Consider the following 15,840-nt stretch of genomic DNA (forward strand, 5'->3'; position numbering starts at 1 on the left):
CTGTCACATCTTGTGTTCCCTAAAAGAGTCGCTATCTGAGTCTGGTTTAAATGCGACGCTGTCACATCTATTCCATGAACAGCAACAGACATTGGACAATTGGACATTGAGCTGCACGAGACACAGATCGTAAAGACAGGTGGTGCTTCACCTGCCATTGGTTGTGAGAGACAATGTACTGTACATCATGCGCCACCAGCTACAGGCTGTGGTGTAAGCAGTGGTGTAGTCCCTTGTCGTTCTAAACAAGCGGCCGGTGTAACAGGAGGAGTTGTCCCTGTCTTTCACGAATTTGTCTCCTGTCGTTCGCAACCACTGGCTGGTGTAGCAGGAGGTGTAGTCCCCTGTTTTTCACAGCCAACGGACTGGCGTAGCAAGAGGAATATTTCTCTGTCTTTTGCATTTTTCGGCTGGTGAGCAGGCGAAATATAATCCCATGTTTTTCGCAATTTGCGACTGGTTAAGCAGGAGGAATAGTTCACGGTTTTATTTCACAGATTGGTCTACGAGATATAGTCCCCTGTTTCACAACGAGTGGCTGGTGTCTTTCATAACTTGGTCCCCTGACGTTCACAACCGGTGGCTGGTGTAGCAGGCGGTATAGTCTCCCGTTTTTCACAGCCTACGGACTGGTGAAGCAAGAGGAATACAATGTCCGATGTCCTTCAATTTGTGACTGGTGTAGCAGGAGGAAAAGTCCCCGATCTTTTACATATTGGTCCACTGACTCTCATAACATGTGTAGGAAGACCCACTGTCACATCGATTCCCTTAGAACCCAGTTGCAATTAGTACTACGTGACATTGTTACGTATATGCCCCGAAGAAACACTGTCACAATCAGTCCTTGATATAAAAAGGTTACATCGATTTTCTGAAGAACAATTGTTAAAACAACTCTTCGATGAGACATTGTCACATCTATTCCCTGAAGACACACCGACGTCACAATCTCTCCTATATGAGATATTCACACATCTAGGCCCGAAGACACAGCGTCGTCACAATCAGCCGTAGATGAGACATTGGGTGATATGAATAAAGACTAGCACATGCTTTGACTTCAATTTTCTACAGAAAGGCCTTGTGTAAATGTACATAGAATCTTAGATAAAGCATTTGCTAGTCTTTATTCATATCGCCCCTAGGGTAGAGCTTACTATTCTCCAAACAAGGGGGACAACTGGTGCCTACTTACATGTAGATGAGACACTGTTGCATCCATTCCTGGAAGAGCCACTCTCACATTGATTCCCTTAGAACCCAGCCGCAATTAGTCCTACGAGACATTGTTACATTCATGCCCCAAAGAAACACTGTCACAATCAGTCCTTGATACGAAACGATTACATCGATTTCCTGAAGAACTCTTTTATGAGACATTGTCACATCTATTTCCCGAAGACACACCAACATCTCAATCTGTCTTAGATGAGACATTCACACATCTAGTCTATGAACACCCAGTGATGTCACAATCAGTTCTAGATGAGACAATGGGTGATATGAATAGAGTAGTAAATGCTTTTATCTATAACTCCATGTACATTTACACTAGGCCTTTCTGTACAAAATTGAAGTAAAAGCATTTGCTAGCCTTTATTCATATCACCCAATCAGCTGAAGACATCAAACAATAGAGTATTCTCCAAAGAAGGGATGCCATTGGTTCACAAGCAGATTATAGTAGCATTTGTTTGTAGTGCTGATCACTGGTCATGTCTGGTTAGTGATAACAGTTGCTCAATGATTTCAATCTCTAACACTGATCCCCCAACAAGATGTGCTGCCCACGACACAACAAACAACTCAACAGACGAATATTTCGACATGTTCTTTATTATACAATAAGTTAAGACAATAACAAATTATCATTTTGGTACTATTACAATGTACTTGTATACAAAATGTTGCTTCAATATCTATGAAAAGAAAGCGTGTTGGAAGAACTGAAAGAAAGGGATGGAAATCATCACAGTAGAAATAATTTTAAATCAGGCATTTGGCTAGGCGTCAGCTGGGTTGTCGCGTTCCTTTTCTTTGTCCTTTTTATGTTTGTGTTTCTTGTGGCGTTTGTGATGCGACTCCTTGTAACTGGACGGCTCCCTGAAAGACAGGATTGTCATAAATTCATTGGGTGATATGAATAAAGATTAGCAAATGCTTTTATCTAAATCTCCATGTACATTTACACAGGCCTTCCTGTACAAAACCGAAGTAAAAGCATTTGCTAGTCTGTATTCATATCACCCATTAGGTGATGTCGAGCTACTTGGGCTGCAAAAATTACTTCCGACTTTGATGAGTCTGGCACCTACATGTACCCTTCCACAGCAGCTAAATTGAGTTGGTGGCAAAATCATAATAATGATAATACAGGACTCGAGATGACCCCCGAAAAGTGTCTTTCGAAGTATGAAACTTGGCCCAGGACCCTCATGTTTGAAAACGTTAACTTAGAAATCTGTCACAGGATTCCTCAGATTTTGTCAAGACTTTAGTTTGACTCCCAAGTGAGAAAGTCTAGTTTGAGACCTGAGACCTTTTTACTGTATTATCTACTGTCTCAAAGCGCTTCACAATCGCAAACATTGGAGAATAGAGAGGTTACGATTATTTTCCGATTCCAACTTTACTTTGAGAATGAATTACAGTCATCACGAGACGCCTTCAATTGAACTGATTAGAAGAACGAGCACTCTCATGAACCAGCTTTACTTGAATATCAAAACATTTTAATTGGAAGCACGCATAAGCTGCAAATAATGAAATCCTATTTCAAGCCGGGAGCGGTGGCCTCGGACTTGAAATATGACTCAATGGGTGATATGAATAAAGACTAGCAAATGCTTTTACTTCAATTTTGTACAGAAAGGCCTAGTGTAAATGTACATGGAGTTATAGATAAAAGCATTTGCTAGTCTTTATTCATATCACCCATTATTTCCGCCTTTGGCTAAGGTCTGGAACGGAATTTCAATTGTCTGACAATGTAACCACCACATTACCTAAAACTGAACTCAATTTTCTTACCTGTCAAGAGATCTAGACCTACTCCTCTTCCTCTTGTGCTTTTTGTGATGACTCCCCTCGCCATCATCCCGCCTGTTGCTCCTCTCCTCGCCCTCTCGACTGCTCCGTTCGTCACGCTGTGACCCCTCATGAGACCCGCCCTCTCGGGAACCACCAGCAGCGGGAGCAGACGCCGTTGGCTCTCCTACTTCATCTTGGATTATCCTCTCTAACACCTCCATCTGATTGTTGATTACTTCACGAATAATCTGGAAATATATTTTGCTTGACCATGAAGTTTTACAAAATTTCGACAGAAATAGCAGTTATTCTTGATGAGGTACAACACATGTTGACGTACAGTAGAACCTCTCTATTAAGGACACCCTTGTGACTGACAAGTGCTGTCCTTAATAGAGAGGTGTCCTGATTAGGTCAAATTGAATGGAAACAACCACTTTGGGAACAAAACTAGTGTCCTTAATAGAGAGGTGTCCGCTAAGGGAGGTGCCACTGTATTAATGGAGGGTGTCAAAATAAACCTGCACTGTATTACAATCACACCTCACCGACCCTATGCTCAGGGCCCAGAAGGAAACCTTACCTCAGTGTGAGACTTGCTAGTAATGTGCACATTCTTGGCACGGTACGTCTGTCGCCGTCGCCTCTGGTCTCTCTTCTCAGCCAGCTGCTCAACAAATGACTTATTCTTGTTGTCACTCTCTGAAATAATACACATTTATTAGTATGTATTCATTAATTGCCAGTTCCTTTCTCTTTAACATGCTTTTTAATTTTGATTTGTGTTTTTACTTATATCACTAACGTTGCTCTTCTGACCAGATGTCGGTGCACACTCAATCACTTGCTCCTGCAACTTGGTAGAGCACACTCAATCATTACTATCAGGTCGGGAGGCAATGCTGCTAGTTAAAAGTCACGGCATACGAATGTGGAAAGTTTCTGTCCATGGAAGATACAATATCCAATTTCACCAATAAATCAACAGAAATATTAAGTATGTCCAGATAACCCATTTAACAATCCCAAATTTTAGGAGAGAACTTTGTGAATTTAATAAATTAGAAAACACACCTTCCTTCTTCTTCTCCCAGCCTTTGCGGTCGAGGAAAAACAACTCGTCGTCAACTGTGCTCTCGACCTGCTCCCTCTCCCTGGACTTGGCCACCACTTGATCATAGACAGCTAGCCTGACATCTGGCGGGTGTAAATGGAGGTCTGGGGGTTGTGGACCGGCGGTGGAGGTAGGATGCCTTTTAGGCAAGAACTGCGTGATGTCATCTGGAATGGGAGCAGAGATAATTTTAAAGGTGGACTATAGGCAGGAGGAGAGGAGCTAATTTGGCCCTCATCGCCAGTAATTTATTGAAAACTTATTTGCTTACCTGCATAATTTTGCCAGTAATTTTTTGAAAACTTATTTGCTTACCTGCACCAAACACCAACCTCCCAGCAGCCATCTGATTGTAAATTTTCCGCTCCAGCATTTCCTTCTGGAAAAATTCAAGATACATGTAATCAAAACTCTGGCCGCGATAGAGAATTAGCTTATTCAACCCAGTGGTCAAGAGGGGAAGAAAAGAAGGAACCTGTGCCGACATCCCGTCAAAAAGTCAACCCATCCTGATGAGCAGGAAAATCAAGTCTTCTTGTTATTCAGCGTTTGCCCTGCACTTTTGAAGTTCTCCTCAAAGGAGTATTTCTCCTCGAAGACGGCCTAGGAATTTTAGTGTGCCACTATGGTTAGGCACCAATTAGGTTTTAGTTGGCCAAGCAATTGCATTTTTTACCAAGAGATCAATGACTACTTACTGCCTCCTCCCTTGTCAAGTTCTGCCTCCTCAACTCGCAGTACTTGTTGTGCCGACTCTTTATTGATTCAGGAACAAAATGATTGCCATCGATTTGACATTGGAGAAGATCGGGCGCCTGCAAGTACAAAATGGAACTCCAAGTCAAAGTAGTATTTCAATGGGTGCTGGCGCAACGCACCCAATGACCCACCTGACTCAGGCCCTGTCAATCCCCTAAACATTTTCCTTTGGACATGTTGAATGGAGCAGATGAGTAAAACCTTCCATGATTAAAAATAACATTCATATTTTACTACAAGGAGAGATTCAACTCTCCAGATTTAACACACGGAAATGAAAAGCAAGTCTCCTGCAATTTTCAAACGTAAAAAGAGCACGCATCTTTTGCTTTGTTCGACATACCTCCATCAGCTCATCTTTCTCCCAGCCAATCAGTTCCAGGATTTCACTGAGGTGCTGTGTCGACTTTTCAATTGAATTTTCCAGTCTTTCCAAGAACTCCAACTTCTCTGGGTTGTCCATTATTTCTTTGCTTCAACTTTAGCAGCTCTATCTGTAACCAGAAATTCGAAAGGTTTTCATATCTATGACATGACAAAGAATAATAAGTACTATTTTCTAACCAGGCTAAATCTCTGTGGTGGCCAAACATGGTGATGGCCTGGACTCGGGAGCCAGGCTGACAAAGATGTAGGCCTGGTTATACTTACAAGCTCCTTTCCCTTCCAGAAAATGGCGAATTATCGTGGTTAACGTTGCGAAATATTGTATCGCCACGTCGGGTCGTAAGAAGTCATCATTTCATAAATGGCAGATACAATAGGCCTATCGCACAACGTTACATACATAATATAGGCCTAGGCATGAGGCCTATCAATCATACTCGATACTGTCACAACTGCGCCCCCTTGCCTAGCTGGTGAATAATATACTTTTTTAAAGTTGACATGAAAGAAGACAACTATGAAGTACCGCTATTCCATAGTATTTTTCGACAACACTTATACAATATGTATGAGTGTTCGTGTGATTTTTATTGACAAATAGAGTGGTAGAGGTGAATTTTAGTGGAGAAAAAAAACTTACTTCACATTTCAAATTCGGCATGAACCTACTGTCTAATTTCGACGCGTGGGGTGGGTCAACCCCGACGTCAGGTGCACTAAGTTACAATTATTGTTCTTGAAACGCGGCTTTTCAATTCTTTCTGAGTACATTTTCTTCCCACGATATATCTTATACAATACTTCTTAATTATTTTACTCTACATCAGCAATTAAAATAGTTATTCTTGAAAAACAATGAAAAAGATCATTAAAGCAAAATTCCTGGATACGAGGTTGTGTGCGGCTTTTATTTACCCGAGTAAGTCGACCCGAGTAAACTGCGATGTCAAAAAATGGCGACTGAAATTTGACAGCGCCTCCAGGATTTTATTTATATTTCCCACATTTGATTGCTAAATAAGGTGTTTTTGACAAGTTTGAATTCTTCGGAGGGTAAGTTTTCGACTTTTTCTACTCATTTCCTGTACTGAAGTAAGAATATCATTGTGTATTATGGTTTGGTAGGCATTTTAAATTGCCGGCCAACTTTGTATCTTTTTCAGGACAATTCTAGTGCAATAACATGTGTATTGCATGCACACCGTGGAAGTCGTCCGACAATTAGTAGTGTTAATTATGTTTTTTACAGGATGTCCCAACAATAATGCCCCTCGATCCTAGACACTAACTTTTAGATTAGAAGTATTTTTTAGGTTAATTGTGGGTTTGTCAACAAGCCCAAAATTGGGAACGAGTTTACAATCCCCGTTAACGATCCAAAAAATGTCATCGGATGACTAAAGTCCAAAGAAGCGCCACTTTTCAACGACAATGGTGAATGGATTTATACCTGTTGAATGCGATCAAACTCCGTCATTTCCGATCGATCGGGGATTGTAAACTTTAACCCAAAATTGTTTTCCGCTTTCCAGGGCATGTGGCAACAATTTATGTGCCCCCAGTGGTTTTTACTTGTTTGGGCATTTACGAAAGGCGCAAGCCTATATCACTATCAGAAATACAGAAAAATCAAGTGAAGTGGCCTTGACTGGGATTCAAACCACAGATCTACAGTTTGCCATGCTCTTGCAAATTGAGCTATTGAGGTTCCATGATTAAACGCTCCTGGGGTAGAAGTCTGTTGAAGACAAAAAAACACATACCCGAGGTAGGCCTTGATGATACTTGAATCTATTTTTTTGTGGGATACTTTCTATGATTTAAAAGTGGTGATAAAATATTGAGTGGATTCTCTTACTCAGACTAGCAGCAGTTGATACCATTTAACCCAAGCAGTGGTTACATGTATATATTAAGTATCTATGTCCTGTCCTTTGGTAATTCTTGGTAATTCTAATTCTTGGTTACATCACCAGTAGCATAATCTAATTTGTATCCTGAGATTCCGTTTTTTCACTCCTTTGTCATTACTTCTACAGGCAAATACTGAAATAGCGGGAGTCGGAGTATATTGAAGATCTCTTGTTATATGAGGATGATTTTTATGTGGAGCCTTGGGAGAATCAAGTATATCTATGTAATGCTTTGAGCTCATTGATTGTACATATATGGGGTGATAGGCCAGATTAATACTGCCTCTATAATACACTCACTGGGTCACTGGTACTCAGACTGATTGTTTCCAGTAAATAGAGTAGCTCAGTAGGCCTGTCCGTCATGGAATATTTCAGTGCCTTGCCTATAACTATGTAAAATTGTGCGTAAGGACATATGCACCTTTGGTAACAATGCATACAGTGTTTACACAACAAAGCCTAATCCATGTTGGATGACCTTCATGTCCTGAATAACGACCTCACGTTGTCCAACACTGGCGATTGATTGGCTTGATAATGGGGTGTGTACAGAGGTGTGTGTGGCATTGGCAGCCAATCGGAATCGTTCTGGCTCTGTGCCAGTAGGTCTTGCGGTTACTGGTCTAGTTATCACACTGGTGTTTATTGTAGTGTAGTTGAGTTATCACGTTACCTGAGTGCTTGTAATATTAGTATCACCTTGCATATACCCTTGACTTTCGTCAGAGAAATCGGTAGAAGAAAGATATTCTCTCATCTTGGTGAGTTAGCCGTATTTTCTGTGGGAAGTTCTGTCATGGTTTGATGAGTGTGTAACTAGGTGTCAGTGATAATCCGTGGTAATCATCATCAATCCAGGCCTCTGGCTTAGACACTGCCAGTCTCTGGTTGCCCTTCAGTATTGTCTCTTTCACTTGACAAAAGGCAAACATGACCTTCCTCATTTCCTCCTTATCAAATGATGCTTGATGCCCTCTGATTTTGGTATGTCAGTGATTACAAGGCAAAGTTCAAAGAGTTTTATATATTTCTATTCTAGTATTCTAGTTTCTTTCAGTCACACACTAAAGACTTATATCAGTTATATCAATCGTACTGCATTTCTACCTCGGTGCCCATTTTATATAAGCACTTACGGTAATCAGGCGAAATGCCCTTTGAAGGTAGATTTTGTCTTCCCCTCAAAATCCTAAAGTGCATGATCATGGTACTGGTAGCTCTTTCAAAATTACCCTCTTATAGGTTGTCACGGAGTGTCTGTTGGTGGTTGTGATGTTGGTTAAAAACGGTTTGATTTTTCAAGTCAGTGCTTTGCTTTAACTACACATACACGAAATATATTACTAATAACTAATTCTTAAAATCTTTCAATGTGATTTTTTTTTCAGTGACGCTTTTTTAGCAGTCACCCTTTAGAAATACTCAGATCTGGCTGCAGTTTGTTGTGTGACGTCATTGCCGTTACCTCCTGGCAAATCATTTTAGTCTGCTTCTTAGCCAAAGTCAGAGAGATTGGAGAGCCATCTTCTTCAAGTGCAGTGTGGACATTGTAACAATACAAGTATGATGTCAGATGTAGACATCATCAGTTTTGTTGCTTAGGTCAACATCTTAGGCATTTAAAAATGTTCTAATGTTGATAAAAGCTGTATACAGCCTACATGTATACGAACACTGCGGGAACTCAATGTTCTCATCTTTACATTAGTTAGTATGTTTAGTGACTAAGGTTTCGCCCACTGCCTTGGTATGACCTTTGAGGAAAGGTAATATTCTCAGAAAGTACACTTGTATGTACAGCAGTTTAAAAAAAATTCACTTAGAGATTGCCTGTAAGCCAGCAGAATCTTCTAAAAAAAAGAAGATCAGACTGTTTAGAATCAGAGAGCTCTGTAGACTTGAAGTAATCAATTTAGGGCAAAGTATGAATGCTATCTTCAAAAAAATAGCAGTGAGCTTATCAAAGTATCATACGAATCATATCAAACATCATATCAAGCATAGATTATGTTTGATCATGAATGTCTCATAAGTTTATTCCCACTGGCACTGATGACCGCCTCAGATCTAGAATTATTTATCATTTGTGACATCTAGAATTATGTTATCATAAACTATAGTGTACTATGTATCCATGATCAATATATAGTGTTATCATAACCATTATCCTCCAACTGTGTGCACATCATTTAGTTCTTTGTGTACACTCCTCTGTTGGAATTATTCCGGGCTCACCAAATCATCCATTATCTGCACTGGTGAAATATCCCTTAGCTTTCAATATTTTACTTCTGAAAAAAAGAGTTTCTTTGAAATTGATTTTCTTGCTATGTCATTCAGTGCCGGTATATGTACATAAATCGTGTTTCCCTAACTCTAAAGTTTAAAATGCTCTGAAATGTTTTGATTCAGACGCTTTTCCCAGTGATTGAAAATCTTGGAATTCCAGGATATTTTGGGGACTGCTTTCAGCTTCATGTGAACTATCTTTATCTCATTTCGAGTTTTTAAAAACGATGTGGTTACCAGGTACCAACAGTTAAAAAATGATAAAATATTATTCATTACCAGGTAGACTTATAATTTTCATATTTATGCTGCAATATATCAGACTGTCTATGATCAGGTGTTGTCAATGTGCCTGTGACGCTTGCAATATCATTAGTAGGCCTACGCACAATATAATACCCATGTAGGCCCAGTAACACCCTTTCCTCATACTTCTCAATATCGAGCGCACTATTGGCACTAAAAAATAAAATTCCAGTCACCTAATTCTGATCTGATGTCATAATATCAGGTGATGTCTATGAATTTCTGATGCTGGCAATATCATTAGTACGCACAATATACTATCCATGTAGGCCCAGTAACCACCTTTCCACATATTTCTAAATATCGAATGCACTGTTGGCACTAAAAAATAAAATTCCAGTCACCCTATAAGTATAAATCTGATCTGATGTCATAATAAAGTGATGTCTATGAATTTCTGATGCTGGCAATATTATTAGTACGCACAATATACCATCCATGAAGGCCCAGTAACACCCTTTCCACATATTTCTAAATATCGAGTGCGGTTACAGGAAAATTCGTCCCCGGATAATTCGTCCCCGGATAATTCGTCCCCGCAAATTCGTCCCCGGAAAATTCGTCCCCAATGATAATTCATCCCCAAGGATAATTCGTCCCCGGAAAATTTGATTTCGATTTTTCTCATTCAGTGTAACATCCCTCTTTACTACCATACTAGCCAGTTACCTACCCCACTATTTTTATAGTAGGTGGAAGTAGGCAGGCGAAATATTTTATTGAAGAATTTAGAGCTTTTCTTTCATTCTGACCAGTAAAAATACTTATTCGAAAAAAAAAATTATTTCGCCTGCCTACCTCTACCTACTATGAAAAGAGTGGAGTAGGTAACTAGCTAGTAGGGTAGTAAAGAGAGATATAATAAATGAGAAAAGTCGAAAGTAGTAAGTAGTAGTTATTACTAGAAACTAATGTCAGAAACTTTCAACTTTTGTTTAATTTTCCGGGGACGAATTATCTTCGAGGACGAATTTCCCAGGGATGAATTATCCTAGTGGACATATTTTCCGGGGATGAAATTTTCCTCGGGGACGAATTTTCCAGGGACGAATTATCCTCGGGGACGAATTCTCCAGGGACGAATTATCCTCGGGGACGAATTATCCGGGGACGAATTTTCCTTGGGGACGAATTTTCCGGGGACGAATTTTCCTAGGGGACGAATTTTCCGGGGACGAGTTTTCTGGGGACGAATTTTCCGGGGACGAATTTTCCTAGAGCCATCGAGTGCACTGTTGGCACTAAAAAATAAAATTCCAGTCACCTATAAGTATAAATCTGATCTGATGTCATAATAAGGTGATGTCTATGAATTTCTGATGCTGGCAATATTATTAGTACGCACAATATACTAGGCCCTGTTGAATATTGATCTCATTCCCTTTCGTCATATTTCTCAATACCGAGCGCACTAGTGGCATTGAAATAAAATTCCGGTCACCTTATTTGTATCTGATATACTATAATATCATACGATCAATAACTTTACCAAATTTCATGAATTTTGTTTGATGATTGCTCAGTTTGTGTCACCGCAAAATGATTTATAGCGTAAAAATATGGTAACCTTATCAGGCTTGTCTCGATTTGGCATCTTTCCAGCCCATCAGGCCATACCATTCATTGAATCATACTCACGAGAACATTATAATATTTATACAGTACTGGCACCACTCAACCTGGAAACCAGGAAATATTGATTTTCTGACACGCAGTGTTGCTCCTGATACATGGGGTGTGTAAAGGAAGAGTGGGACGAGGTTTGCCATTTGTGTTTGGTCATGTGATGCCAACAAATGCATGAGTGCATTGACCTATCAGCCATGGAATGTTTTAGTGATCAGTGCGTTACCCAAAGCGTGTATGCCCTTGTTAGAACAGCATCTGTTGGAATGTCCCTGTCCACGATGCATGAGTGCATTCAACAGAATCGACTTACAAGTTATATGCACAGTCATGGTGAGGTCAGCAAAACCTGTATCTTGGCTATAAACAAATAGAAGATGTGATGGTTTTCAGGGGTGACATCTGGCTCCATCAAAATATGCCATCTGTTAAAGGGACAATATAGGCAGCAGCTAGGCAGGGAAGATGAAGTTACACGTATTCGCCAATAGGGGTCTATCACATCTCACAGTACGTCAGATATTCACGCTTGTACAATGAATATAATCATGTAGTGAATCACTGATGAATCCAACAAGACCCACTGCCCTTACTGTGCCTATTAATCCCCCGCAGATGGCCAATTGTAACCCCACTGCTCCTGCCTATAGTCCCCCTTTAAAACCATGTCTGACTAATTGGATTGGAATGTCTTCATCCCCAGAAACGATTATTGTATCCAGGGGAAGAAGCAAAAAGCTGTCTGTGACAGCTGTCACTATTGTACTGTAGTAGGGCCTACATGAATAGGCATTGTCCATCTGTTAATCCAGGACTCTACAACCAGCTGCTCAATTTGTTAAAAAAAAGTGTCCGGAGTGACACGATCAGTTTGATTTCCCAATACAGCAAAATCATGGATGAGTATTGTCATTGATTTCTCTACCTCCTGTGATTTATGATGGTACCTGTATTGCCCCATAGGCCTACTCAAGTACATGTATGGTGCAAAACATAAGTTTGTTCCTCTGTTTCCTGATAAAAGGGGTGAGATAAACTTTTGTTTGCTGCTAGGCCTACCTGAACTGGCCTGGTTTACATTATCCGTACTACAAAGGATGCTCCTTTTCCTGATAAAGGGCTAAGCTGAATTATCATATGCTGCTATGAGAGAGGTTAAGGTTTTTGATACGAGAATGAAAACGAGGTTGTATTTTGACGATAGATCTTAACCTCTCTATTACTAGGCCTACCTGCACTGGCCTGGTTTCCATATTCAATACAATATAGTATGATGTCCACAATGGTATTATTTATTACCTGGCCTTGATGGGCGATTTGTATTGCCTTTGAGCAAAGCCGAGCGCGATTCCATGGCTTTGCATAAAGGGTTGACCAAGGTACCGCCATTTTGGCTAGTCCTCAAAATCCTAAAGCAATTAGAACTTTTTCAAAACGTAGTGAATATTTCAAGGGCGGGAGTCTGTTCTTTGTTTTCCAGAGAACAGCCTCCAGGGTTTTTTATGAGCAAGAAATTCATTTGGAATTGGAAAGAGTTTTTATTGCTTTAAATTAGGATTTTTAGGTGTAACCGAAATGGCAGCACCTATATGGTCAACCCATAGGCATAAGGGCTGTTTATACACACAGCCAAAAACCGCATTCGGATTCGATCGGATCTCATCGGGCTTTTGCTTGTGTGTGTTAACGGCCCTTTAAACCATGAAATTATGTTTGCCTCATGCAGAGACAAAACCATACATGCGTGATAGACACAGTGACATAAGCTCGTTACGAAAAGTGTTCAACTAAGAATTGTTGTCGGGAGATGACTTTCATCTTGTCATTGCACTGATTACGACAAGTCATTTATGGGATATAAGATAAATCGTTTGCGATAAGATTTTAGACGGGCTTGAAATATCATAAGTTATTGTGTCACTTGTTGAGTCAGTTCGACTTTTGATGTTTGGAGTGGAAGTTGCTGATCAATACAGGACAGGTGGGTCTGTTTGGATTTTAAATGAGAATTTCCTGACTGAAATTTAACAAATGTATTTATCATTCTTCGTTTCATGGGTATAGTATTTTAAAAATTTATAGCGTACATGGATATTTTCCCTGAAAAGCCAGTACTAATGACATTGGGAATCAGGGATGTGTTCCAGAAATAAACATGATTTATGCTCTTGAGTGGCTGGCCAAGACTTGAGGTTCATGATCAAAATCATGTGATATTTACATAACGATACTTCTCACAGTATTTAATTTATGTAGCACTAGCATTCATGGAAGCTTATTTTCCCTAAAAAGCCAGTACTGATGACATTGAGAAACATGAAGTTCTTAATCCAGGAATAAGGAAGTGAAAATTTGTTCCAGAAATAGATGACTTAAACGTGATTTATGCTCTTGAGTGGCTGACCTAGACTTGAAGTTCATCATCAAATCATGTGATATCACGAGTGTCTGCGATTGACTATTTCTGACCCAATTTTTTTTATTTGCCACTTCAAAGGAACTAATCGTTTGATTATGATATAGCGTCATTAAAAACACATGACTTTTGTTATAAATAGCTGTAATGGGTTTTGTTTTAATGTTACAATTAAAAACTGTCCAATACTGCAAACCGCAAATTTTCGGACAACAAATTTCTTTTTCAAAAGGCAGATGAAATGTCTAATCCACACAGTCAAATAAAAATTGAATAATCTAAAAATGTTATTGCATAATAAGGTGAGGTTGTTATTTTTGATTGTTAGTCATAGTCATGTTTTTGATTTGATATCACAAATAACCTGGGCCAAATTCATAAAGAGCGTTTAGCTAAAAACAGCGTTTAACTACTGAATAGACAGATTCAGGTCTTTCATGTAAATCTTCACAGAATATGAATAGGCCCTGAAACTGATTAGAGAGAAGTTGTACACGTCTCACCCTTAAACGCCCTTTATGAATTTTGCCCAGTGTTTGTGACTGTTTGTGCAAACAAACAGTGCGCGTACTGTCAAACACTTGAATTGATCAAACGGGAAGTAAGAGAATTAAAATAACTTCAAAAGTCTTGTGATTATTCTTCCACTTTTGTCAATGTCAACAGGTCAAATGTTATCAAAATGTCATGTTTTAATCGTTTGAATATTGAGTTATGTTGGGGACTTTCCAAAATGTAGGGCAATACAGTAGAACCTCCCTTAGCGGACACCTCTCTATTAAGGACAATCTCTCTATTAAGGACACCAGTTTTGGTCGCAAAATGGTGGTTTCCATTCAATTTGACCTCTCTAATCAGGACACCTCTATTTAAGGACACCACTTATCAGTCCCAAGAATGTCCTTAATAGAGAGGTTCTAAACAAGTAACTAGGGTCATGGAAGTGCATCCATTCGACCCAAAGCTCGTTCGCGGATGCACCCGCAGTTAATTCCTTTCCTGGACCAGACAGTGGACGATGGTTTGTTTTATGCTTGGCTCAATAAGAGTTACGTGTCTTTTCCAAGGTCTCACATGAATGGTCTTTACAGTTATCATTACTCCAGTCCTGTTTGAGTCTCACTACCAGAGACACGTTTTTTCAGTCTTGTTTTCTCCGAAAGAATCTTTTCTAAACAAAAATTAGCTTCGCTGATGAAATTGATTTACTATAGTGTGTTTTGAAAATGTTCTTTTTTTCCTATCATTCCAGCATAATGGCGTAACACCCAGGAATCCAAGATGAATTACATCGGCCGTCTCTTCTCCAACGTACGCGGTTATTACAATGAGATCAACTCCGCAACGCTCACCGGCGCCATCGATGTGGTGGTGGTGGAACAAGAAGATGGCTCGCTGATATGCTCGCCGTTCCACGTGCGTTTCGGCAAGATTGGCGTGCTCAGGTCACGCGAGAAAGTGGTAAGTCCGTAGCTCGCGATGTCTCAAACTTTTACATCCATGATGCGGTCTGGTGTCTGTTCAGAACACCACATTCACAGATGGCAGATTCACACAGGGCCAGTTTTCGTAGATGCTTTTTAGGGCGACAGTGCCCAGTTCTGAGACGGAAGATGGCAACTTGTTGTTCTCTTTCCAGTTTCTTGTTATGTGACCCACCACAACAAAATTAGTCGCATATTGTCGCTCCGAGCTTGACAGGTTGAGACGGACTGGTTGTCATTTCACTGTTGTCTGCCTTTTGTGAAATCTGAGTACATCAATTTCTTCTATTATGTCCTGGTGTCATTTTAGGCTCATCTTCTGGGCGACATGCGACTCATTTTGTCGTGATGGATCACATATTGTCTGACTAGGAGTTGTAGCCACCACTTCTTGCCACCCACTGGGTGTGGACCTTACATTACAATATCAATTTTGATCATTTCTCCTATAGGGCTGTCGGATTGGCGCAGTGCAAATAGCCCCTGTCACCTCTGAGGTCCCGGGTTCGA

The 15,840-nt window shown here is 40.1% G+C and overlaps 2 protein-coding genes across 8 annotated transcripts in view; one reads left to right on the forward strand and one right to left on the reverse strand.

The window, feature by feature from the left end:
- Positions 1–1,841: 1,841 nt before the first annotated feature.
- On the reverse strand, positions 1,842–5,976 carry LOC135503114 (U11/U12 small nuclear ribonucleoprotein 48 kDa protein-like). 5 transcript variants are annotated; one of them, XM_064796460.1, is made up of 8 exons: positions 5,963–5,976; positions 5,250–5,400; positions 4,846–4,962; positions 4,463–4,526; positions 4,108–4,314; positions 3,617–3,735; positions 3,034–3,281; positions 1,842–2,106 (listed from the first exon to the last, which is right to left on the reverse strand). In XM_064796460.1, the coding sequence occupies exons 2-8, from the start codon at positions 5,367–5,369 to the stop codon at positions 2,007–2,009; spliced, it is 975 nt and encodes a 324-aa protein (XP_064652530.1). In that variant the 5' UTR covers positions 5,370–5,400; positions 5,963–5,976; the 3' UTR covers positions 1,842–2,006. The 5 variants fall into 5 exon arrangements, with proteins under 5 accessions (XP_064652530.1, XP_064652529.1, XP_064652526.1 ...); XM_064796459.1 differs by lacking the exon at positions 5,963–5,976 and adding an exon at positions 5,939–5,956; XM_064796456.1 differs by lacking the exon at positions 5,963–5,976 and adding an exon at positions 5,820–5,946.
- Positions 5,977–6,246: 270 nt separating this feature from the next.
- Positions 6,247–15,840, forward strand: part of LOC135502712 (phosphatidate phosphatase LPIN2-like) — a 29,243-nt gene continuing 19,649 nt past the window's right edge. For 2 of the 3 annotated variants that reach the window (XM_064795676.1, XM_064795679.1), the window contains exons 1-2: positions 7,829–7,970; positions 15,099–15,307. In XM_064795676.1, the coding sequence (XP_064651746.1) occupies positions 15,128–15,307 (180 nt within the window). In that variant the 5' untranslated portion in view covers positions 7,829–7,970; positions 15,099–15,127. Of the gene's footprint in view, positions 6,347–7,828; positions 7,971–15,098; positions 15,308–15,840 lie in introns of those variants that run through there. The other variant, XM_064795677.1, reaches the window with a different exon arrangement.

This window comes from Lineus longissimus, chromosome 19 (assembly GCF_910592395.1).
Source record: "Lineus longissimus chromosome 19, tnLinLong1.2, whole genome shotgun sequence".
In the NCBI taxonomy this organism is placed as follows: Eukaryota; Metazoa; Nemertea; class Pilidiophora; order Heteronemertea; family Lineidae; genus Lineus; species Lineus longissimus.